Below are 25121 nucleotides of genomic sequence, written 5' to 3' on the forward strand. Positions count from 1 at the left end.
AACTTAATAATATTTAATTGTCTTCCTCATCTTTTTTTTTTTGTAAATGATACTGCCATGGCACAGCAATGCTTGTTTTGGCAATATATCATTTCGTAAATGGTTATTTTATTTCACCATTTCCACATACAAAAATAGTATCGACACGCACACTAACCAAAGATGTGACTAGAAATCACAAGCCCGAGTGGACCTAGAAGTAGAAGGGCGAGTTACTTCCCTTCCGGCTGTAGATGGCTCTGGCGAAAGAAACGTGATACAAACGATACAAAGTACCGCTAACACAGTGTTTGGGTTTGTAACCCTTATAAATTTTGGAAAATCGGCTTGCATCTAAGCTGACAACATGGTAAGATTAATAGCAATACATAGATATATGTTTTAGATATTATAAAATCTTTTTATTTGTATTCTATAGGAAGTATTAATGCACAAAATTATGTATTTTGTTGATGTTTACATTAAAATATATTCTTGATTTTAATACCTAACGCCTGAGTTTTAAAAACTACAGAAGCCAAGTGCTAGTGATATTCCACAGTTTTATATTACATAGTATAGTTGGACCTGTATCCGACCTCCCAAAGCAATATATACTTTTTTAATTACTCCTTTTCAGTTTTTGTCTTGAGAATACAATGCCTGAAGTTTCGCCCCCCCCCCCCCCCCCCCACACACACACACGGCACCGGTCAGAATCGGTTCACTCTGCCTTGGCAATCAGTCATGGAGCAAGCAAGTAGATATTGGAGGCAGGGGGCTTTACTGAGATCGATGGAGCAAAGCACAGTTTCTAGGGGGGTTGGGTGTATGTTCAGCAGGAGCAGGTAAACTTTCCTCAAAACCAACTCGCCCTATGCTGTTTTGATTTGATTTGATGTATTAGATTTGACGGAACTACAACATATTTCAACATATTTCACGCCAGAACACTCAGTGGGAGTTCAAAGTTGTAAGATACACTGCACTATCAAACTGTATATCGGCACAGGGCATAATATTTCGAGTGAACCGCCATTCTGTTCGCGTGTCGGTTATGCAAAATTAAATTTACGCTAACGGCAAATTAGTTACATCATGACCTGTAAACTTTGCAAACTTCACGATTACAGGAAGTTACAGGTAAAGGGCCAAAGAAAAAAGTTAAAACGGCCAAAAGAAATGGTCAGAACGGCCAATAGGTACTATCACGTTAAATTAATTCCCATTAGTAATACTTAGTAATGAATATAGCCTATATCACAGGCAGTTCAAAAAATACACTGTAAGTCATGAAATTAATGCGAAAAATGCGGCGAACACATCGACGCAATACTAACTTGACACATTTTGTTTAGTCTCATTCCCAATACAAAAAATGTGTAGGATTTTACTATAATACTTCTAAATAAAATAAAACTTTTATAATATAAAAATAAAACAAAATACAAAAACAATTTTTGTTAAATGTCTTTTTGTGAATACTTCAAGAATCTTTCTTTTGTTTCGATGTTACCATTCTGTTTTCACTTTCCTGGAATATCATAGCGGTTATATAATACAGTGATGTTCCAAATGTTTTGTTTTTAAAAAGCTCATTTTGTGATGTGAGTATTTTTATAATTTTCTTACACTTCTGGATTACTGTATTATATACATTTAAACTGTTTTGAACATTTGTAAAATTATAATCAACAAATTTTATTACTAAATATATTCCTTTAAAAATGAAACAGTAGAACATTATACAGGCTTCGAAATTCACGACGGCTCCACGGCATTCGCCGTACTGCCTTGTGCCTTTGCCGTGATGCCTAAAAAATACCAGTTACTTTACGGCTATGAATAACCGTGCCCTTTTAATTACCTGCCGTGGTGCCCCTTTTGTGTATGTTTTTTTTTTTTAAACTTGTATAACCATAACTTTTATTTTAAAACATTAAACATGCACGAATTCGATGTTCCTAGGTAGTGTTTGTATACAGTTTCTTGGTCATGTATTATAATTGCACATCGAATGTAACAAATGATAAATTACGGTTGAAACGTACAGTGTTACGGGAAAAAACCCCACCATAAATTGCCGAAAGTTTTAACGTCGTACATTTACGAAAAAAAAAGTAAATAGCCGAAAAAGAATCCCGGGGCAATTTTTTTTTTTCAAAATAGGCTAAACCATGCCTAGAAGAAAAAGAAGACAAACATTGCCAAAACTTTTTCATTATTTCAGGTAAAAATTATTATTATTATTATTAGCTATTTAAATGTCAGCTGCGTTCAACCAGACCGAGCGGAAAAACATCCGCTAGACTGGTTTATGCACTTCACAATAAACCAAATGGCAAACTTGGGACTGTTGTTATCGATATTCTTCATGACAAATTTAGAAATTATTAAAAAAAAAAATTTGCTATTAATTTCAGTTTTGTTTGACGTAACACGAAAAGTAAAAGTGTATTGGAAATAACAAAACAATACTAATTTTGTGTGCAATTTACAAATCAATCGGCTTAGAAATGAATAACTTGTAGTAAATTTCATTAGTAATAAAAAAGGTGTTCCCTGTGTGATGGACTTATAGTTTTAATGTTTATTAGCCTATTGAACGGACCCATGCTAAAATCACCCAAATTAATTTATTCCCATTTAACTGAAACAAATGTAAACTGTTTAATGTTTGTGGTTATTCTTGAATATTCCGTTTATTTAATTATTACCCATGCTCAGCAGTGATAGGCCTATACATCATTGGCGTAGGAAGTGGGGAAAGGGGGTACTTTGTAGCAGCATCGATGGTTTATATATTAATTTTATAGGTGTGTCTGTGTGCCCACCCACCCCACTTTTTGGTATTTTCCTACAGGCTACACCCGTGTATATTAACAAATTCTGGGTACTAGGCCTAATTAGCAGTAGCCAACAACAAAAATTGTACCAGGTCTTCGTCAAGTGACCTTCACCTTTGCATGCGAAAAAAAACGCGATGACTTGTGGTCTGTGCATGTGGTATCGAGAAATCCTTGATTGTTTTGTTGAGATCGCACGTTGTTTTTGGAAAATAAACCTACAATGTATGAGATGACTGGAGTTACGATAATACGATATATTTTCCTCTATAGGCCTACAGTATTTAGCAGTTTGTAATAAAAGCCGTTTAATCGCCACGCACGTTACCATACTATCATGCGATTTCGTGTGTCACCAATTACCGTAGTACCTAATAAGAGCACATGTTAATGATTCCAATTTCAAACAAATTAGTTATGCTTATATCCATTAAACGTCCAGGCATGTCTAGTCTGGGTCCGGTCTCTAACAACGCCTGTGATTGGGTCCAGGGCACGACGTAAGAAGGTGCGAAAAAGTGGGGTGGGGGTGTATACAAACCATTGATGCTGCCCCCCCCCCCCCCCCCCACCCACCCACCCACGCACACACACCCCTCAACCTCTATTTAACACACACACATTAAAAATAATCCATAAATGATGAAAACATACTTTAAAAAATAGGCCATGGTGTCCTCCGACAATGTTTACGTTTTGGTGGATACGGTCACTGGACAGAATGAGATTTCCCTCCACATTTTTTATTCTATAATTAAATGGGTAATTTGGTTAATCTTGTTATTACAATTATGTTTGTTGGAGAAAAAGTTGAAATTTGGGTGGATTTTTTTTATTATTGTTAAATATAGAATTTACAACAAAGATAATATAAAGATTAAATTTTTAAAAACCTAAATGATTTTGTTTGAACATTTATTTATTTAATTAATTGTATTTCAAATAATTTAACCCTGAACATTTCATCCCTTTTCCTAAAGCTTTGATTGTATTGTTCTGAAACGTAATACACATATTCTCTTGGTAGTCTCCACAAATAATAAAGATGTCTAAACTTGTAAAAACGTTGTTGTTGTTTTGTTTTTTATTAAATTAATGATATTGTAAAATTGAAATAGAAATCTTGATTGGTTAATTCTGAAACTTAGTACCTGTATTCTACAGTGATTGTCTGGAGATACCTTCACAAACTAATAGATAAAATTAACATATCTACTTTTATTATAGATTACTAGTATTTTATTTTATTTCTTTAATGTTAAGACTTTAACATAACTATCCAGCCATTCAAATATAATTTTCCTTCAGTCATACGCCATCTGCTCAGATGGTCCGAAACCAGTAGACTTTGATCCATTACCTGCAGTAATGAGATAGAACAGCAGCAGTGTTTGTTCAAGGAGACCAGATATGTCATAATCTCTATCCACCAAAGTTGTCTTCAAGGACACCACAAAAAATTTAAAATACTGTTTTGTTTAATGACACCACTACAATACTTTGATTTATTGATGAATGACCAATTTAACAGAATTACAGATAAAAGTTTTTTTTCTGGTTAAATTGACTTCCTAAAAAAGATTTCCTTGGTGCCCTTTGAAAATGTATGAACGTAGCCGTTGTGCCTTTTAGGTTAGCCTTGGTGCCCTTCATTTCCTAGATTTTTAAAGGCTATTATAGCCTGCCCTTTTAACACCGAATTTCGAGGCCTGATTATATAACCGCAACCAAACATCCGTGCATATTTCTTCAAACCATTTGGCTCGACTCTATACATGGCATTTTAAGTTAGACTGGTCGCAAGTTGTCACTGTTGCAATATATCGCATTTGTTAACGTCTATTCCTGTGCTGCGCATCAAGTGTATAAAATCAGTCTAAAACATTTGTTAGAATAATACGTCTGCGTTCGCGTGAAATATTGTGCCCTGTAATAGCGACCCGTTTACCTTTTATTCCTACTGGTGGATTAATTAGAAGCAATCACCACACAAAAGTGCGAGGCATACCCTTAACGATAAGGTGTAGTTATACTAATTACACTACTTTAAGTAATTAGGCCTTCCTGGTCGACCCACCATGCGATTAGCTTCAGATTATGTAGTAGCTGTGAAAACAACTACTGACTTCTTTTAACATGAAAGATGAAGCCCAAACAATATAGTAACAACACAACTGTTTTTTTTATGTGATGTGGACTTTTGCCTGACAGATTAATAAAAATACGCATTTTTGTTCACTCATGTATGGACGCAATAATATCATGACGTATTAATTACATGATTTACAGTATATAAAAAACAACGGAATCACTGGTAACAATTTATTAGCCTACACACCGCAATATACTATTGCAATTAAGACCACCAATTAACATTTTATTTAACAACACTGATAGCTCGACCCGGCTGTGCCCCCCCGGATGAGTTCCAAGTGGCGCTACTCGTCGGGGGGGGGGGGGGGGGGGCGTGCGTGCATGCCCGCCCTGTAATTTATTATTTTAATAATTCAATCACAGAAAGCAGTGGGTGGGGGGGTGGTAGTGGACCGCCAAGGCTTTCCGAGTGAGTGCGTATCGTCTGAACGAGTTCCTAATGGCACTGCTCACCCAGGGGCCACAACGGGCCTGTCCCCCAGTTTACTAATATAATTAAGACCACCAATTGACCTTGTATTTAAAAAGACCGACTCGCCTGTGCCCCCCGGACGAGTGCATATTGCCGGGCGAGTTCCAAGTGGCGCTGCTCGTCGGGGGAGGGGGGGCGTAACGTTCCCGCCCCACAAGTTATTTTAATAATCAAAAGAAAAAAGGGGGTAGTGGACCGTATAGACCCTCCGAGTGAGTGCATATCGCCTGAATAAGTTCTTAGTGGGCACAACATGCCTATCCCCAATTAATTTAATAATTATTGTACCATGCTTTGGTGTTGGTCCCTTTGATTTTGATTTTGAGCAAGATATTACGTTCCCCACTAAAAACAATAAATGCATTGTATTCACCTGCTAAACATTTATTTTTTTCCGGGGCACTTCAAATTTTCGAGGACTGTTACACATTCATTCATCACTCTAGATTCGTCTAGTTAGACCACGGTTATTGCGTCACTCTCGTAAAAGGATGATGTAACTATAACTTAAACTGATTTATACCATTATCTTCGTGTAGATGAAATACATTTTTAAAGTATTATATCTAAGGCCGTCTTGACTTTTTTCAAGGGCAGTTTTGACTTTTTCACTTTGGCCGTTTTGACCTTTTTAGGGCCGTTTTGATAAATTATTGTTGAGGCCGTTTAGTACTGGGGCCGTTATGACTATGATCCATTCACACATACATAGTACTAGTATTCTGACAAATGTGTTAGGCCGAATACTTGATGCGCAGCAAACCAGTAAACAACGTTATATTGCAACGGTTGTAATTTGTAAATGTTCCAAGGCCATCGGTCTACAGACTGGTAGGTGTTTTGTTCGGATCCCAGTCGAGGCATGTGATTTTTAATCCAGACACCACTTGCACCGACCAGTGATCCATAACTGGTTCAACAAAGGTCATGGTTTGTGCTGTTCTGCCTGTGGTAAGCGCAAATAAAAGATCCCTTGCTGCCTGTCATAAAAGAGTGGTCTGTGGCAACAGCAGGTTTCCTCTAAAAACAGAATTACCATATGTTTGACGTCCAATAGCCGATGATAAGATAACGAAAATCAATGTGCTCTAGTGGCGTCGTTAAATAAAACAAACTTTACTTTTTGTAAATGTTCAGTATAGAGTCGAGCCAAAATTTTAAAGAAATCTGCACGGACCGCTGGGGATGGCTATTTTCTCTCAAGGAATATATATATATGTAGACATAATATTTGATTGGCTATCATTTTACAGATGTTGAAAACAGTTTTAACGTAAGCATGAATCCAAAAGTGTCACAAAAATACACACTGTAGTATAGAAGTGCCATTGATAAAGTGCAAGTAGCATAGCCACCGCAAAACGAAAAAAATAATCCCTCCAAATGATTGACAGATACTGTTATTTATGTTTTACCTCATGTACAACATAATTACATTTAAAGTAAATGTATAAAAGCTGGGCATAAAATTTGAATTTTTCAGAGAACCAATATGTCATTCGTGATTTTCTTCAGTATATTCAAATCGAAAAAATATTTTTTGTGTTCTAGGACTATCTTAAAAGCTACCAAGCGAAAATAAAAATCAGGTTTGTTTGTCCTAACCCGATCAAGCCAATCCATGCCAATAATTATTTACATGTTCATACACCACTAGAGTTTCGAGCATGTCTGTCCCTGGTCCGGTCTCTGGATAACCCAACCAACCTACAAAAACCAACCCATGTCAAAATCGTTTTTGACATCTTTTGGGGGATTTTTTATTATTTTATTTTAATATTTAACCAATTTCAATTTAGGCTTCAACAAGTATAAATTTGATCTGTTGATGATATTTTAATTCCTGTCCTGGACGACAGGCGTGCACTACAACAGCTTGTTCTAATGTGCACGTAAAACCCTATGACCTGATATTTTAAAACCTCGATATAATTTAACCAACATATATTAACGTCCGTTTCGATTCGTTGGAAATTAGAAATTCTGTCAAATGCTATTCATAGTGACAAGAGCACAATTTTCTTGAGACTGCCACGAGGTGTTGCACACCGCAGTGCATGATCGTAGTACGTGGTACATGGCATGCTCTTGTGACAGGCAAAATGGCTTTTATCTAAATCAGTCTTACGGTAGCTGCATAGGTACTTTCGCGTAAGCCAGATGAGGCTATGTATTGGCATGCTCTGACGGTCACAAAGTTAATATCAGTGGTCATTTTGTCTGACACTAGGTACAGTCGATAGAATGTCATCGCGTTTGATATTAATAGACATGATTCAGTCCGAAAGAAGCTATACAAGTGTTGAACTCCGAGGAGAATCCGCAATCAGCTAACTTACTCTGATTGGCTTGGAATAGCTGTGAGAGAGATTTTCATTACACCCGCCAAACGAAATTTGAAATAATTAAAGGGACAGACCCTAGTTTCAGAGCGTGAATATTAACACTAAGTTTAGTTAATCTACAAACCTGTAACACGTTTGAATAAAGTTACAACTGAGTGAAACATGAGTCTGTGACTTTGAAATTGTGAAATGCTGTCTAAAAATAGACACTCAACTCCATAACTGTTACTTCTCAAAAGCATGTACGTTTTTAAAAATATGAGAAATGCATTTTGGATGGCCTACCTACCAGGCTGAGGTCTGAACGGCATATGATTTTGCGCATGTAGCGAAATGATCAAAGGGAACGTGCAACTATGTAACTAAACGTTTTTGAGACTGCGCTGACTTTGTATCACCGCAGTGCCTACAAAGTGTCGACTTTGTATCGACTGCGGTGCTGATTTCAAACGAATACATTGTATGTTTCTGACACCAGCAATAAGGCTTATTTACTTCCCAAAACTGTGATACTTTAAAAAACAAAACAAAAACAAATTCTGACAAACAAATTTTATGCCCTGTAAAAGTACATACGCCATTCCATAGGGAATTATGAGAGACGATATGTACAATAAACAAATATTCACATTTATACTAAATTTAAAAACCAAAATTATTAATACTAATACATGTACATATGGGTACTTGATTGTAATGTAAGTAACATTGTAAATAAGCTTTTGACAATAAACAAAACATACAAATTAATAAAACATTTAAAGTCACTACATCTCTGTAGAGTTAAAAAAAAAACCCAAAGTTTTGGCTGTTATAAAAGCAAGTTTTGATTCGGACAGTAAAAAACATATCTCATTAAAATCGGATAAAGACATAATAACATTTTTAAAGGCAACTTGTGCGTGTTGATCTAGAATAAAACGGAGGTCTTCGTAAAGGGACCAGTATATAAAAACATGCAATTTATCCTTCACACACTGCCTGTTTAGGACATACAGGACATGACATTCGTGAGCAGGTAAATGTTCATATCTGCCAGTCTCTAGTCGTATTGGTGCTACACCACATCAGAACTTAGCTAGAGTGCTTCTGTAGTGGCAGGTCCAGTGTTCTCGCTGCTCCATTTAAGTGGGGCGGCCCACCCTGCTATTGCATTTTGCCGCCCTCCTTTCACGTTATCCGCCCTCCTTTATTTTTCTGCGCCCCTCTACTATATTTTCCAGCACCTAGCTCCGTTATTTCCAAATGCACACTTTTTTTCCACACACAAAAAAAACCCACAACGATCAGTCTGCACACTGGACATCAAAGGAAACAAGCCGCGTTGTGTACGAAAAAGTAACTGACGAAACATTGACTACAGTTACCGTAACGTAATTTAGTAGTATTTTTAACAGCCTCTATTTTGTCCCATACCTGTTTCCATTTGTATGTTTAATACACACAATAAAAGTTATATTTTATTTGAGCAATGAAAACATTTTAATTTTTTATGGATTCGGCCATCTCCGACTGAAAACCCCCACTTATTTGGCGCCAAATTTGTCACATGATCAGAACGGTCGCTCTACCTTTTGTTTCCACTAACTGTCGTCTGATATTTTGTCCTCAGTTACAGATATAATTGATTATAACTGACAATTTTTACTTTGTCATTTTTGTCATTCTGTTTATTCAGCAGTTCTTATAACATATTGTAAACTTTTCATTTTGGGGGGATAAGACCGCTTATAAAATCAACGGAAGTGGTAGTGTTTAGCATTAAAATCATTCATCTTGGGTGCCAAATAATATATACACCGCCACTACAAAAACGAAACTATTTTTTATCAGCTAGCGATAATATTTTACCACAGCGATCGATTCATTCGATGAAGGTGGAAATAACAAAAAATGTTTTCGACATTAGGGGATCACATAAACGTCTTTTTTTGTTTTTCGTATATCTTGAAATCTTTATTAAAATAATAATATTAAAACTTTGATCGGTTCAGCAAAACCGGAACTGCCAGTGAATATCAGACCGATAACATCTTCGGTTCAATTAAAAGACGAATCTGTTTGTATTTCGTATGTATACACTTTTTGTAATCAAAAATAAGGAGTATGTCTTTCCACAAAGTCTATCAACACACAACAACATGGTAACCACCAAGCTCTTCCCCCAACCATTATTATTTATTTTTTTTGAAGGGTGTGGTGCTGCGCGGCCGCCCTCCTTTAATGTTCACCCAGCGAGAACACTGAGGTCATTAACATTTCAATGTATCTTTCAATACCAAAACAGTTCTTAAATATGCGATACGTCCTCAGTTTCCCAGTATTGTGATATATAAATTACCTCCACAAATCCATGTGTGTTTCACACAGTTGTATTAAGGCATCGTTAATTACATATTGAGGTAGCGGAATATCAATGTCACAAAACTGCCCAGTATGTTGCTGTATCTATTTTGTTTCAGTACTGGGGCTGATATTCCTTTCTTTTACAATATTGTTAACTTTACCAAGCATTAAAGAATTTTTTTTTTGTATCTAAAATATAATTTCAACGTAATTTTGAGGTGACTGATCAGGTAACCCACAGGTTACACAAATATAATTCACTTAACCGAACAAATGGTTACCTATTGCAGACCTTGCTTTTTAAGGTGCGCTTGTACAGCGCACATAATTTCAATCTGAGTGTGAAAAACGGCGCATGTTACTCAACAAATGGCGCACGTAAAATAGATGGGTATATTTATTCCCATTGTTACAAAAAACTACAATTTTCATAGCTCATTTAGTTGATTGGAAGGCCCTTTTATTAAAACAATAAAAATTAAAAACATGGCAGTGGCTCATTTCCATTTCACAAAACGAATGTTAATATTTTAATATTTCATAATTTTGTATTTTAAGGTGGGCAAAAGCTCAAAGATGCTTCAGCACATCAACTACAGGATGAGGTGTACCCTTCAAGATGGTCGCACCTTCATCGGAACATTTAAAGCCTTTGACAAACACATGAACCTTATTCTGGGCGACTGTGATGAATTTCGTAAGATAAAGCCAAAGAGTACGAAGTCTGGTGAGAGAGAAGAGAAGAGGGTACTGGGTTTGGTGTTACTACGTGGAGAACATCTTGTGTCGATGACAGTCGAGGGACCTCCCCCTGCAGAGGTATATCATTACATTTGTTATTGGGTGGGGGAATGGTATAGTTCAGTGGTAGACTGCTCGCCTGAGGTCAGGTCTTACAATCATTTACAGTGTATCAAATAGCGGCCTGTGAAAATTAGTGTAAAAAAATTAGATCTAAAAAGAGAAATTCACCGTAAGTCCACCACAGTTCCTGCCAGAGCGAAAAACGGGTATGGTGCCATACCCAAAGAATGTTACGCTTTAAAAAAAATAAAAAATATTATTACTCTTAATACTATCATTATTGTATGATTTTCTTAGAGTCCCTAACCTTAACTCATTTTCTTTCGGGGGGGGGGGGGGGGGGTGCTGTTAACTGTGGTTGCATTGAATTCAATAGTGCCATACCCAAAAATTTCTTTCTGGCAGAAACACTAACCATGCATTTGTTTTTCAAATATTTTATCTGCTGTTTAGTTTGTGATTCTGTTTTATTTTAATTCCATAATGCTCTAAAATACATCTCAACGATCACTTTTGTCCAGTCAGATACTATATGGGAAGCACTCGTTTCGTAAAAATTATATCTAACAAAGACGATTGTAATATTCTATATATAGTACTCTATGTATTATAGTAATACAATTTATCATTTCCACTAATCCAAACCAAAAATTCACAAGCTGGGACCACCGGCTAGTAGATTTGTTAAACTCTTCATAAAGATTTGTTTGTGATCTTCATAATAGTTGGACCTCGCTTGAGACTAGTTCAAGTAGAGTAACGTTTAGCTTTCCTTGGCATGTGAATTTATATGGTATTAAAATGGTAATTATATCTTAAATGGACCCCATTAACCACTCTCCTCACTTTAGTTTGCACTTTGAGGTCTACAAACATGACCGTTAAGTTTTAATTAAAATGCCTGAACATGCTTGTCAATGTGGCAATGTTTGGTCACAGACTGGTAATTCAAGTTTGGAAACATTAAAAAATATCATTTCTCTTTTTCTGACATTAAAAATGGAAGAAAGTAAGGAAAACCACCACCAGTCGAGGGCTCACAATGTACATTGATTTTCAGCCAATTGCTAATTTTTACATAAAATGGCTTAAAATGTTGGACCTTGGAAAATAAAATAGAACTTAAATTAACCACATTTCAATGATTTTCAAGGAAATGCTCTACATTTCTGAAAATTGGCTACACTAAAAAAAATTCCAGTGTGATCCCTGCCAGTCACTACATCGCCCAAAATGTATTTCATAAAGTTCATTGACTGGCATGCAGCAGGGTAAATGTATGCTATGAATTATTAATTTAAGAATCATTTGATTTCAAAGTAGTAACCTAAATTGTTTGTTTTTGTTTTGTTTTTAGGAAGGCATTTCTCGAGTACCTCTTGGTGGTGGAGGTCCAGGGATGGGCCGAGCTGCTGGACGGGGGATGGGTGCAGCACCAGGAAGAGGAGCCGGACCAGGGCTGCAGGGCCCTGCTAGAGGAGTGGGTGGACCATCCCCTCAGATGATGGCACCAGGACGGGGTGGATTTCAAGGTGGGTGTCTTTTTGTTCATATATTAGCCCCTGTCCTGTGTTTGTTTATAACTATCCTGTATTTGTTTACAATGTTTCCAACATATGGGCCATCTTTGTTTTCTTTTTGCAAATAATAGGTAATAACCACAAAACCCTACCTAAATCTCTGGTATTAGCACTCTTTCTTATACAAAATATGGCTGCCATTAAGGAAGCGAAATTAATGCAACAATAACATGTAGCGGCATTGCATCTGGGTGCAATTTCAGTCTTTATTACTTTTTTGGAAGGTTTTGTAAAAACAAAACCGGTCACTCGGATAATTCAACCTCATTTAAAGATTACAAGTATATTCATATCAATGTAGGTGGAAATCTGTGATGGATTAAAAACAAAAATAATAAAGTACCTATACACACCAATACAAAAGCGTATCGAATAAATTAAACACACAAGTGTAAATAATTTTGATGGTTATTAAGTGAAACTTTACTGAATGCATCCTAAAATATAGAAAAACATTTCAGTTACTTACGTAAAAGAAAAAGAAAGACTGACCTTCGATCAAGACGTCAATGTTTAGCTGTTACTGTTGTTAGCTCTGGGATATTCCACATGTGATCACATGGGATTGCAGTAGAGCGCATTCACACTGCCAAATATTGCTCTGTTTATTTATTTTTGATTTTTTTTTTTTTATATAAATAAGAGTTATGGTGTTAAATGTGTTCAAATGAAATGATAAATAATTTACTAATGTAACACGCATGCAGGCCACATCAAAAATCGCACCCCCACCTATTTCGTCAATTATTTATTTATATTTTTATTAATTAATTAATGATTTGTTTATTATTATATATGCTCTTAAAAAAAACAGGGGAACCTGAAATATTAACCCTTATCCTGCCGTTGACGTGTATACACGTCAAGCGTCATCACAATGACGTCACTTTGCATTGTTTTTATTTAAAAATCATTTTCTAAATTAATTGTTGACATTTTTGTCAAAAACAAAGTAAGAAAATGTCAATAAATAGTCTTAGAATGACATATCCAAATATTTGCTAAATTGCTGTTGTACATCTTAAGTTTTTTTAAAAACAAAAATGACCCGTCAAATGGCGCGTGCTATTGTTTGTTATTGTTTCTTGTTTTTTTTTGATAGCGGTTTCTTTTATCTCTACAAAGTTGTCATAATATACTATTATATATGAACTATATTATGACAGTTGCATTAAATTTTTTAAAGTATCACTTTTAATGCCTAAAAAAGGTACAAACACAATCAAATAATTGTAATCCGACAGTCGTCGAAAAGCGCCAATTCCCTGTTTCTATTTATAAACAACAGGTCATGTGACAGCACATTTCCCGCCATACAATTTGACAGCAGTAGTACACATTGCTTGCATGTGCGGCTAACTGTTTTCATTAATAATTACAACGTGGTTACTTATACTACAGCAGACGATATTCTAACTAGCTATGTTTACTTGAACAGTTACGTCAAGTATATGATCGAATACGCACATGTGCTCGGTGTTTGTCGTTGTTTTGTTTTGTGTTGTTTTTCTGCCAGTTTTTTCTTTTCAACATTCACATTAGTATTAATCACTACTGAGTGGATATATATTTGTTCTCATTTTTAAAAAATGAATTACAAACGATAGGTTACGAATATCTGCTGAAGTAGTCTGCAGAATACTGTGACCTATATTATTTTCAATAACCAATCACAAAACATTCTCGTTGCGTGTCACACATAATTATGTGGTGCCACCGGTTTTTTGTTTTTATTACTGTACCAGTCGCGGATCCAAGGATTTGGGGGGGGGGGGGGGTGCCATGCATGGCTTTTTTACGAATAAGCGTATATAAGCAGTGAATGTTTTGTAATGTTGTACGGTGGATGACAATCTTTTAAAAATCAGGCATGTGTGCTGGGATTTTAGGTAGGGGTGTCTGGAGAGCGAAGTTTATAGGGGATTTCTGTAATGCTCGGCCGGAATATGTATTGATTTTTTTTTTTTAAATCTGCTCGAGCAGGGACCGGAAAGGGGGGGGGGGGGGTCAACCCATTCCCTGCACACATATCTGCAAATGTTATAAAGATAAATTAATCATCATGAGGTAAACTGTAGTTGTGTTGCACTGTTGGATCTATTGTATTTTGATAAATTTATTAGTACCAAAATCTAAAATTTGGGCGAATACGACAGAGACATTCGGGCAAATTGAGCTGGCCTGAAACCTTTTCATCATGTACTAGTAGCCACAATACTAGTTGTAATTAAATCCATGTAAAATTGTGTAGTGCTTCGTTTGAAACCCTATATTATATATAGCTGGTTGGCAGTAACGCTAAAACTAATAAATGTTGTTTTTCAGTTGGTGGTATTTTCGTTTAATTCGGGCACAAATTAGCCTGCCCTTCTCCCTCTCCCACCCCTACAAAATAAAACGGATCCCGTACGCTTATGATTAGTACATCAGGCCTGTACAGTACCAATTGGTGTGGATGCGTCGGGGGTATACACACCCTTACCGCGAGGTCCAATTTTTTTTCCATGCAACAGTTATCGACCGTTTTTTAGAACATCGACACGGTCCATTTTCGTGTTAAGCAACACCCCCCAAAAAATCGTGCACTAACTATATGGACCTATATAAAATGTGAAAATTACAGTAGGATAATGGTTTGCAATAGATTCAGAGTAAGTAATCACGTTTTTTATTTTAAAAATACGGTGATAACTAAAAAAAATTAAAATAACAATTAAAAAGAAAAACATTCCACGTACTTTAGCAGGGCGGACACTTGTGTAGGCAACGACCCGAAACATTGTTTTTGTCTCAAAAATCGTTAAACAAATTATTTAATGCAATTAAAATGTTGTATTCAGGATGTAATAATCACAAATCATAAAACGATCCTATATTGTTGATAAAAATATCAAAAGAAAAATCGCAAAAACTTTGAAGTGTAGTTGACCTATATTATCGACACTTGACCCAGATACAATACTTCGCGGGACCAACTGCCAGTGATTTCTTCTTCTTTCACTCCGTCAATAAACATGTCAGAAGAAGTTGCACAAATATAAATTCATGATTCCGATAATAATGTTTTAAACATTTACTTATGTGACATCTCAAGTAACCTATTGCGGTAGGGAGCACATTTTCTACGTCTGCTCGGACTACTGTGCGTCACGCATAAACGTTTCACGTTTTTGACTTCTTAATTTTTTTTTAATCAGTTCCAACTACATTTTGTGCCACACATAAACACATTCTAACCTCCCTCTCCAAGGGCCTAAGCGACAGGGCCCAAAATTAAAAAAAAAAAAAAAAATGAAGCGGCATAGGCTTAAGCGTACGGGCTCTCATTTTTGTTGGGGATGCAGGCAGATTTCTGCCAGAGTTGAACGAAAATCCCTGAATCTAGATAACAATTATTATTCATATTAGCTTTACTGCCAAACAGCAGGGTCTCAGCTAACGGGTAGAGGCAATGGTGTGTGTGTGTGTTTTATTTTTTATTTAACGACACCACTAGAGCACACTTATTAATCATCGGCTATTGGATGTCAAACATTTGGTAATTTTGACATACTAGTAGTCTTAGAGAGAAAACCCCCAACATTTTTCCATTAGTAGCAAGGTATCTTTTATATACACCATCCCAAAGACAGGATAGTACATAACACAGCCTTTGATATACCAGTCATGGAGCACTGGCTGGACCGAGAAATAGCTCAATGAGCCCACCGATGGGAATCAATCCCAAACCAGCTGCCCTTTACCACTGGCCCGCCCCTGGTGTGGGAGGAATGCATTGGGGGGGGGGGGGGGGGGGGATAATATAAAAATAGTTTATTGATACTGATGTTTTAAGTATGTAACCTTCATGAAATGACCACAAAATGGTGTCTTGCACCTTCCATGCTCATTGGTTCATTGTTTAAATCCTAGTTACAGCCATGAACAGCTATATAGGGTTGCAAATGAATCACTACATATTTTTACGTGGATTACAACTAATATTGTGTCAGAGTAAAATGATGGAAATACATGGTGAAAAGGTTTTAGGCCAGCTCATTTGCCCGAAATGCTATACCTGGATAGTATTCAAATAATATATAAAGGCAAATAGATGACCAGTGTATATAACTTGTGAATGTCCCCTAGGTGGGGATGGAGATCACAATAGTTATATAGAAATTGCATATTCGTGACCCATTTCCTTGTGAATTTGGTCATTCTACCCCCTCTCCTAAAGGTGGGGCACAAATAGGGGAAATTAAGCCAATTATCGTGTCCAGGAATACCATACAAATATCAATTTTGCGAATTTCGTTAATGCGGTTTCCCTTAAACACCACCACCCCCACCACCCACCACCACCCCCCCCATCCTCAAGTAGGAGACAAATTCATTAAACCATCTATCATATAGACAAATGCATTTAAACTATTATGTTTTCAGAAATACTAGACCATTTCCAACCAAATTTATTTGGTAGTTGCTATCACCCATGGAAAACCCAAAACCACGAATTTGGTCATTTTAATCCCCCTAGGAAAATGGGTGCTCCGCACTCCATGTGTTTGGTAGTTGTGGTCAGCAATTTACTCAGGTGACCGTTAAGATCTATTTTGTATCATGCATAAGTGTTCAACACTGGATACACATTATGTATACGGTACATATTGAATTTTAATTAGGGCTCACATGTTGATGTTTGTTTCTTTGGGTTTAAAACATTTTTTAGATGAATGGACATTTTTTTTTTTTTTTTACAATTGTGACTGTGTGAAGCACTATGGCAAGTATCTTGTGTCACAATAAATTACGGAAATGCATAAAATCCTTTTTACTATTTCTATTATTCTAATATCAGTGTCCAGGGTTTCTGCCAGAGGGTATGAAGGGTAAAATTATGTACCCTAAAATCTTGGGAATTAATGAATACGTTTTAATAATTTTTAGAATGATTATAGTAAGATAGCTGCTGCTTAAAGTGTGTACATGAAATACAGTGTCCAATTTAAAAAGATTCCAAACCCCATAACCACCTAGTTGCGGCAGTTATGTGGAGTTTTCAAGTACCCTCAAATTATTGATTACTGGTGTCCTTTACTTTTGACCGTATGACCCAAAAGTTGCATGCACACAGCAAATAGTTTCCAGTTTTACATACCTTACCATGGTAACCAATAGTTTGCATTGGTTACCATGGTAACAGTTTCGATCTGGGTACCATGGTAACATATAGTTTTGAACTGGTTACCATGGTAACAGAATTAATAAGCTTCATATATCTTTCCTACAGGCATAGTACAATTATGTCACTATACATTGTTTTTTCTCAGTCCTTGAAAATGATATTTTTTTAGAAATTTGTTTTGTTTTGCATTGTGGTAAAAGAATTAACAATTTTCACCCATCTCTTGTAAACAGCTGGGAGCTTATTATTACATCATTATACAGTGATTTGTATTCAAATAAATTCATTTAAAACATTTCATATGGGAAACAGTTCCTCTTTTTGCATTGGTTACCATGGTAACAGAATTAATTATGTTCATTTGAAAATGACAGGAAGTGAAAGGGCATATACCTTTTTTAAAATCTTGTGTCATTTGACAAAGATATATAAAGTAATAGAGATAGTATACATATTTTTAGTGTCTAGGTAATGTTGAACACAATGTCCACAAGTTACAAAAATGCGTTGACCCTATTATTCAAAAACAAAATTGGCTATCTACTTAATTCTTTTTCTAAATCGAGTAGTATGGTTAATAGATCACACCATAGACTTAAATTAAAACCAAAATATTAGTTTTAAATTAAAGTTTTCATAATTATTAATGAAAATATGGTATATTGAAATTTGCAGGTGTTGCCATGGTAACATAAATAATATAACTGACTATAAAATGTTAGCGTTACGTAGGTGGATATTCTTAGTATATATGAGTGTAATTTCATGCTGAAATGTCAACTGATTTTAATAATATTACCAGAAATGTATAATAGTTAATGTTGGAAATTATGTTCATAATTTACAAAAATGCGCTGATAGCCGAATGCACATCTGACCCTATTTTTTTGAAAAAACGTGATTGTCGACTTAATTTTTTGTTTACATCAAGCAGTATGGTTAATAAATCACAGCATAGACTTAAATTAAAAGACAAATATTAGTTTTTAATTAAAGTTTTCATAATTATTAATGAAAATATGGTATATTGAAATTTGCAGCTGTTGCCATGGTAGCATAAACAATATAACTGACTATAAAATGTTAGCATTACGTAGGTGGATATTCTTAGTATATATGTAGGTGGATATTCTTAGTATATATGTGTGTAATTTTATGCTGAAATGTCAACTGATTTTAATAATATTACTAAAAATGTATAATAGATAATGTTGGACATTATGTTCATAATTTACAAAAAAAGCGTTGATGACAGTATGTGCATTGCACCCTATTATTCTGAAAAAAATGGCAGTCTACTTAATTTTTTCTTTAAATCAATCACTATGCTTAATAAATCACAGCATACACTTAAATTAAAAGAAAAAATAGTAGTGTTTTATTCATGTTTTCTTAATTATTAATGAAAAAGTTGTATATTGAAATTTGCAGCTGTTGCCATGGTAACATAAATAAAATAACCATCTACAAAATGCTATCATTACGTAGGTGGATCATTATGGTATATATGGGTGTAATTTCATGTTAAATGTCCATGGATTTTAATAAAATTACTAGAAATGTAGAACAGGTGAAAAATCTTTAAATTTAGCAAAAAGAATGCGGTAGGATAAGGGTTAATGTTAATATCAACTATTAGACCGAACGTACGTTTTGACCACAGACATCCTAGTAAAGAACGTTCAGGTATGTTTATCAACACACAGAAACACATTCCATAGTTCGCACATGCATCACTAGGGATCATTATGTCTGTCAAATCTTTTTCATTCTGTTTTTAGTAATTTTTAGTGTGAATTTGCGATTTACTGATAAAAATCATCTTTCAAATTTCACTTCTAACCCCAATCGTCCTTCAAGATCTTTGGTGGTCGTAAAACCTACTGTAATACTGAACTACCAGTTGTAATGTTTGCCCAATTAATTCACTATTATCATATAACCATTCCCCACAGCTAATATACCGTACAATTTTGGCACTTGTAAATTCTTATTAGAGTTCCTCTACTTTTTTTGAAGAGTATATATTTTTTAAATGATTATTTTTTGCTTCTGGGGAAAAAAGTTTCAATTAATCATCCACAATATACAACACAAAGTACCCTGAAAACACCTCTGAATAATCCAAAAATTAAATGTTCTGAATACTAGTTAATGACAAAACGAACCCCTTTGACACTTACTCGGGGCTCAAAATGGACTGTGGTCAGGTCGCCTAATGGCGTTAGTCGCGTTCTTCTTTAGAGGTATAACATATGAGCCACTATTAATATTTTTATGTCATATATTTATTTGTGCCACCATATTTTTTGATGAGTTTCGAGCCCTGCTTACTGGTGATGCCCAAGAAAAGTACAACAAAAACAGGAGCATTGGCTGGGGTGTGGAGGGGGGGGGGGTGTCATCTGATACTCTCATCCGCTGAGGTTACAATATTGTTTTAAAGTTCAATATATTAGGTTATACAGGTATTAAAGGGACACACCCTAGTTACGTTTATTTGTTAACCATTACGGCGTTGTTTTTCGCTATTAAACCCCATTTTTCACAAATAAAATTGCACTACTACTTACATTTTATTATTTAGAATACACATTTCCATTCACCTGAAGTGCTTTTTGGTAATCCTGATGTTTGTAAAACCACGAAATGTATTTTTTGCATTTTTTCACAAGACGTGTTGTCGAGAAAAAACCGTTAAGCAAGCGAGGTCCAATCTATTTTTAGAGGGGATATTTCCATTTCAATGTCACAGACGTTGGTATATCACGTGACCATTATCATTTTGATTTGGTTTGTTTTCTCGTGCACGATTCGTGCAATCGACATCCGATTTGTTGTTGTTCATTTGTGAGATTTTTCTTCACAGTTCGTGAACATTTTCAGTAACAATAAAGTTCAGACAAGTAAGTGTCTCAATACAAAACGTTTCAAACCCTTAAAACCAATAATTTTGCTAAGTCTTACGATATCTGGAGAGGGGATACAACCAGGACAGAACAGTTGGAACATGTCCAGGAGAGGTGAAATGAACGCACCCCAAGTCTGTGAAATATGTCATGACGTAGGCATTGTTGTGCTTCGAGTGACATCTACCGGTGACATCATAATACTAATTTTCAAAATTATTTCAAGCAATTGGGACATGGGGATTCCCATGGTATTTATCGATATAAAACCTGCTTTTTCACTCCATTTGATAAAAACGTGATCTAAGTGTGTTATAGGTTTGTAGATTAACCAAATTATAATTTATTTTCGCTGGATGGAACTAGGGTGTGCGGCTTTAAGGGAAATTATATTTGCTTGTTTAAATTATTTGTTATGCTTTTGTATTCACATGGATATATATATATACATGCTTTATTATTTGTAACGTTTTTAATGATTAACGCACTTCCACCAACTTTGTTGTGAATCTGCAATCATGAGATTGTATTATCCGACATACTGGGTTTGCTTTCACAAAATGTACGAAAAAGGTAATAAATACTGAAAATACAACCAGATGCAATGCCTTCACATGTTATTATTGTGCGAGTTTCACTCCCTTAATGGCGGACCGATCACATGACTCAAAACATGGCCATGCACAATACTTTGACGTCGGTGGCCAATAAACCTGTCTATACAGTGAAGCCTGTTTAATCCGGACCCAGACTATACCGAAATCATGTATTTAAAGACTTTATAAAACCAAAACCGGATTGATTTTTGGTTCAGAAATGTAAAATCCTTAATGAATTAATCTGAATAAACCGGCATAGTGAGTGTGAACGAATGAAGAGTCAACTTGAACAAAAAACGACTTCCAGAAAACAATACAGACTGGAATTTCTGCTGTCTCAACCCACCTTAGCCGTCATCGGAGTAATTAATGCGCTATTGTTTTTAATTGTAGTCTGGTGCAGTGTAAATTCTTTTCAACTTCAAACAAATCTAAGATAGTCACACATTTGGGTTTCCTCCTTTGATTTTTGGTCGGTGCACTTTGATAATGAAATGCTGACATTGAGAGTAAAATATACACACATGACTTAATTTGTCGTTTATAAACTAAATGCAAACAGAGATTGATGTTTTTAAGAACATTGTTCTGCGATAGAAACGAGATGATATGACACTGAATTATGCTAAGAAAGATCAAAAATGTTTCGGAAACAACAGACTAGCGGTAGGTGTGTGCAATTATTGTTTATGTATGTTTTAATGTCTGTTCATAAATAAGAAAGATACATGAAAAAATTGGAATATAGTTACATTATCACTAGTCCTTGTCGCTCACAGTCCCTGTTCATTTGCAATTCTCGAACATGTTCGTTCAGTTACAAATTCAATGTCAAGGGAAATAACTCAGTATTCTAAAAAAAGCAACCCTCTAAACACTGGATCCTGTCTAAACTGGATAAATATTAGGTCCCCAGTGTGATGTGGTTTAGACAGGTTTCACTGTATAATCAAATTATGGTGGTGGGTTTTTTTTGTTTCTGGTATTGCAATGCTGTATTAATAATAAAAAAAAGTACTAAATATTAAGCCTGCAAATAGTTTTTATGAATGTACATGTCAATTTGTGTTTGTCTTAATAATGATCAATGAAATTGTACCCATCATCACAAATGCTGTACTTTATTTCAACCTGATTTACAATATTCAAGTCAAATTATTAATCACTTACTGATCTCCATGTCCAGCTATGTGAGTACAATATAGATTTTAATTTTTTATGTTGTGAAATGTTTGCATGTGTAAAGTAGTTATATTTCTGTTTTGTAGGTCCGATGATGGGTATGGGTCGTGGTGGACCAGGGATGAGAGGACCAATGCCAATGATGAGAGGTATGTAGCTATCTTTTTATTATTCACTTTCACAAACATGTAGTCTAGTGTTGCGTGTTCATTATTGGAGGCTGCTGTTGCTGAGATATCTCGCCCGACGTCACATCAGTCGACATACTGTACACTGTATACAGTGCATTCCCCAATTCATATTTCCCGCCGTTTTGCACACAACACTCAACGGAAATGGAAATATAATAAAAGAAAAAAGATTTCTTTTCAAAATGGTGGCTTTTGTTTTGATTTTTTCAATTGAAAATACCTTGAAATTTTGAGTTCAAAAAGTGGTTTTCGGCAAGTATTTTGACTTGACAACAATGGCGGCACGTCGCGGTCATTTTCAAGGATCGATAGCTGATTGTGACAGCTAATTTGATAATAAATTTGATTGTTTTACCAACAACGAAAATCACCAAATATTGCAATATGAATCGTAGTTCGGGTTTTAAAAATAATTCTGGTCAGAAAACCACTGTTATCGGGAATAATGGACATAAATATTGGACAGCTGGCCACAAGTGCCCGTAAGTAAACACAACTTTTTTGATTTTTTGCCTCATGGTAATCACCATTAACTAAAAATAATAAAAATTACAAAAACCCACGAAAATCACACTTGCTGATTCATATATGAACTTTATTTCATGTATTTATAAAACATTTAAGTGAATATATGTCAGTAAAAATTATGAACTTGTACCCACACAACATGATTTTTGTTAAAAATTAATCCAGTAGTCTAAGGGTTAAATTAGATACCTAACTGCACCTAGTAAATATAATTTTCCACTTTCGAAGGTAGCTAAAACGAAGACAGTCTGCACTATTGATGGTCATGTTCCAACTGATTCAGTTTGTCGAGAAGAGCTCAGTTAGACCTTGTGACCATTTTGAATTTTGAAATAAAAGAAGATATTTTGAGATTAAATCTCAATCTTATTCTTTGACCCATAAATCTGGGATTCATAGAAGCATGTTAAATTCACAGCCTGTATACAGAGTTACTTCCCTTGTGGTTGCTTGGTTCTTCATGCACTAATTAAAAGAAAAAATGCTTTATTTAACGACACAACACATTTTATTTACGGTTATATGGCGTCAGACATATGGTTAAGGACCACACAGATTTTGAGAGGAAACCCGCTGTCGCCACATAGGCTACTCTTTTACGACAGGCAGCAAGGGATCTTTTATTTGCGCTTCCCACAGACAGGATAGCACAAACTCAGGGTTTGGAGTCAGTATCTGGATTAAAAATCCCATGCCTCGACTGGGATTAGAACCAAGTACCTACCAGCCTGTAGACTGATGGCTAAGGCCAAACAAAAAAAATAGGTGTGTTTCCGATTGCATCCCCCCAAAAATTAGGGTGGGTAGGTAGGGTTTTTTTTTTTTTTTTTTTTTTTTTTTTTTTTTTCCTTTCCCTTTCTTCCTTTAAATAATATATATGGATTTGTGGCATAAAGAGATGTTTAAAATATCGAAATAGCCTGTACCAAGGCTATGTTCGTACATTCGGTTACTTCCGTGACCGACCAAGCTGTTCGGTGGTAGCTAATCAGGGGAAGGAACTCTATTACAAAAGCTTTTCCATAATTTCTCGATGTTTTTCGGAAGGGAATTACATGTGCAAAATGGATCGCATAATAGTACAATGTGCAAGGAAGGAAATACTCTTGTTTGGTGATGTCCTCTTTTATTTTTACTTTTTTTTTATTTTTTATTTTTATTTTTTTCTTCTTCTTCTTTTTCAGTTTAAGAGAGAGAAAAATTAGGGTCGGGGGGGGGGGGGTAAAAACTAGGGACGGTCGGTCGACCGGAAACCACCTATTTTTTCGTTTGGCCTAAACCACGATGCCACCAAGGCCGGTCATGCACTAATTAATGATCAGTAGACTTCCCATCTGAATTGCGGCTAGGTTTTGGCTTGTGTACCATCTACCAACTACATACCAATGCATAGGAAGTAAGGTTTTAATGCCACTCATGGGAGGTTGTATGGCCACTCAGTGGGAGGTTATAAGGCTCTTCGGTGGGAGGTTGCACTGCCCCTCAGTGGGAGGTTGTATGGCCACTCAGTGGGAACTTATAAGGCTCCTCAGTGGGAGGTTGCACGGCCACTCAGTGGGAGGTTGTATGGCCACTCAGTGGGAGGTTGTATGGCCACTCAGTGGGAACTTATAAGGCTCCTCAGTGGGAGGTTGCATGGCCACTCAGTGGGAGGTTGTATGGCCACTCAGTGGGAGGTTGTATGGCCACTCGGTGGGAGGATATAAGGCTCCTCAGTGAGAGGTTGTAAGGCCTTATATTAACCATGTTTCACCCACTTCACAGCTGCAATTATGGGTGTCTTCCAAATGTATGCCCCCAAATAATTATTTTTCTTGTGAAAGTATATTAAAAACTAGCATTTATAAAGAGACCATTTCTTGATATATATGTTTTTAACCTTTATACTACTGGATTAATTTTTGACAAAAACCACACTGAGAGGGTACAAGTTTATAATTTTTACTCACAAATATTCACTTAAATAATTTATAAATACATAAAATAAAGTTCATATTTGAATCGGTAAGTATTATTTTC

The 25121-nt window shown here is 35.6% G+C and overlaps 1 protein-coding gene across 1 annotated transcript in view; it reads left to right on the forward strand.

The window, feature by feature from the left end:
• The first annotated feature begins 194 nt into the window (after positions 1 to 194).
• LOC121388640 (small nuclear ribonucleoprotein-associated protein B-like) overlaps positions 195 to 25121 on the forward strand; it is a 33400-nt gene continuing 8473 nt past the window's right edge. The window contains exons 1-4 of the mRNA XM_041520069.1: positions 195 to 349; positions 10701 to 10961; positions 12304 to 12478; positions 22470 to 22532. Of these exons, the coding sequence (XP_041376003.1) occupies positions 347 to 349; positions 10701 to 10961; positions 12304 to 12478; positions 22470 to 22532 (502 nt within the window). The 5' untranslated portion in view covers positions 195 to 346. The remainder of the gene's footprint in view (positions 350 to 10700; positions 10962 to 12303; positions 12479 to 22469; positions 22533 to 25121) is intronic.

The sequence above is a fragment of the Gigantopelta aegis genome, chromosome 14 (assembly GCF_016097555.1).
Source record: "Gigantopelta aegis isolate Gae_Host chromosome 14, Gae_host_genome, whole genome shotgun sequence".
NCBI classification, from domain to species: domain Eukaryota; kingdom Metazoa; phylum Mollusca; class Gastropoda; order Neomphalida; family Peltospiridae; genus Gigantopelta; species Gigantopelta aegis.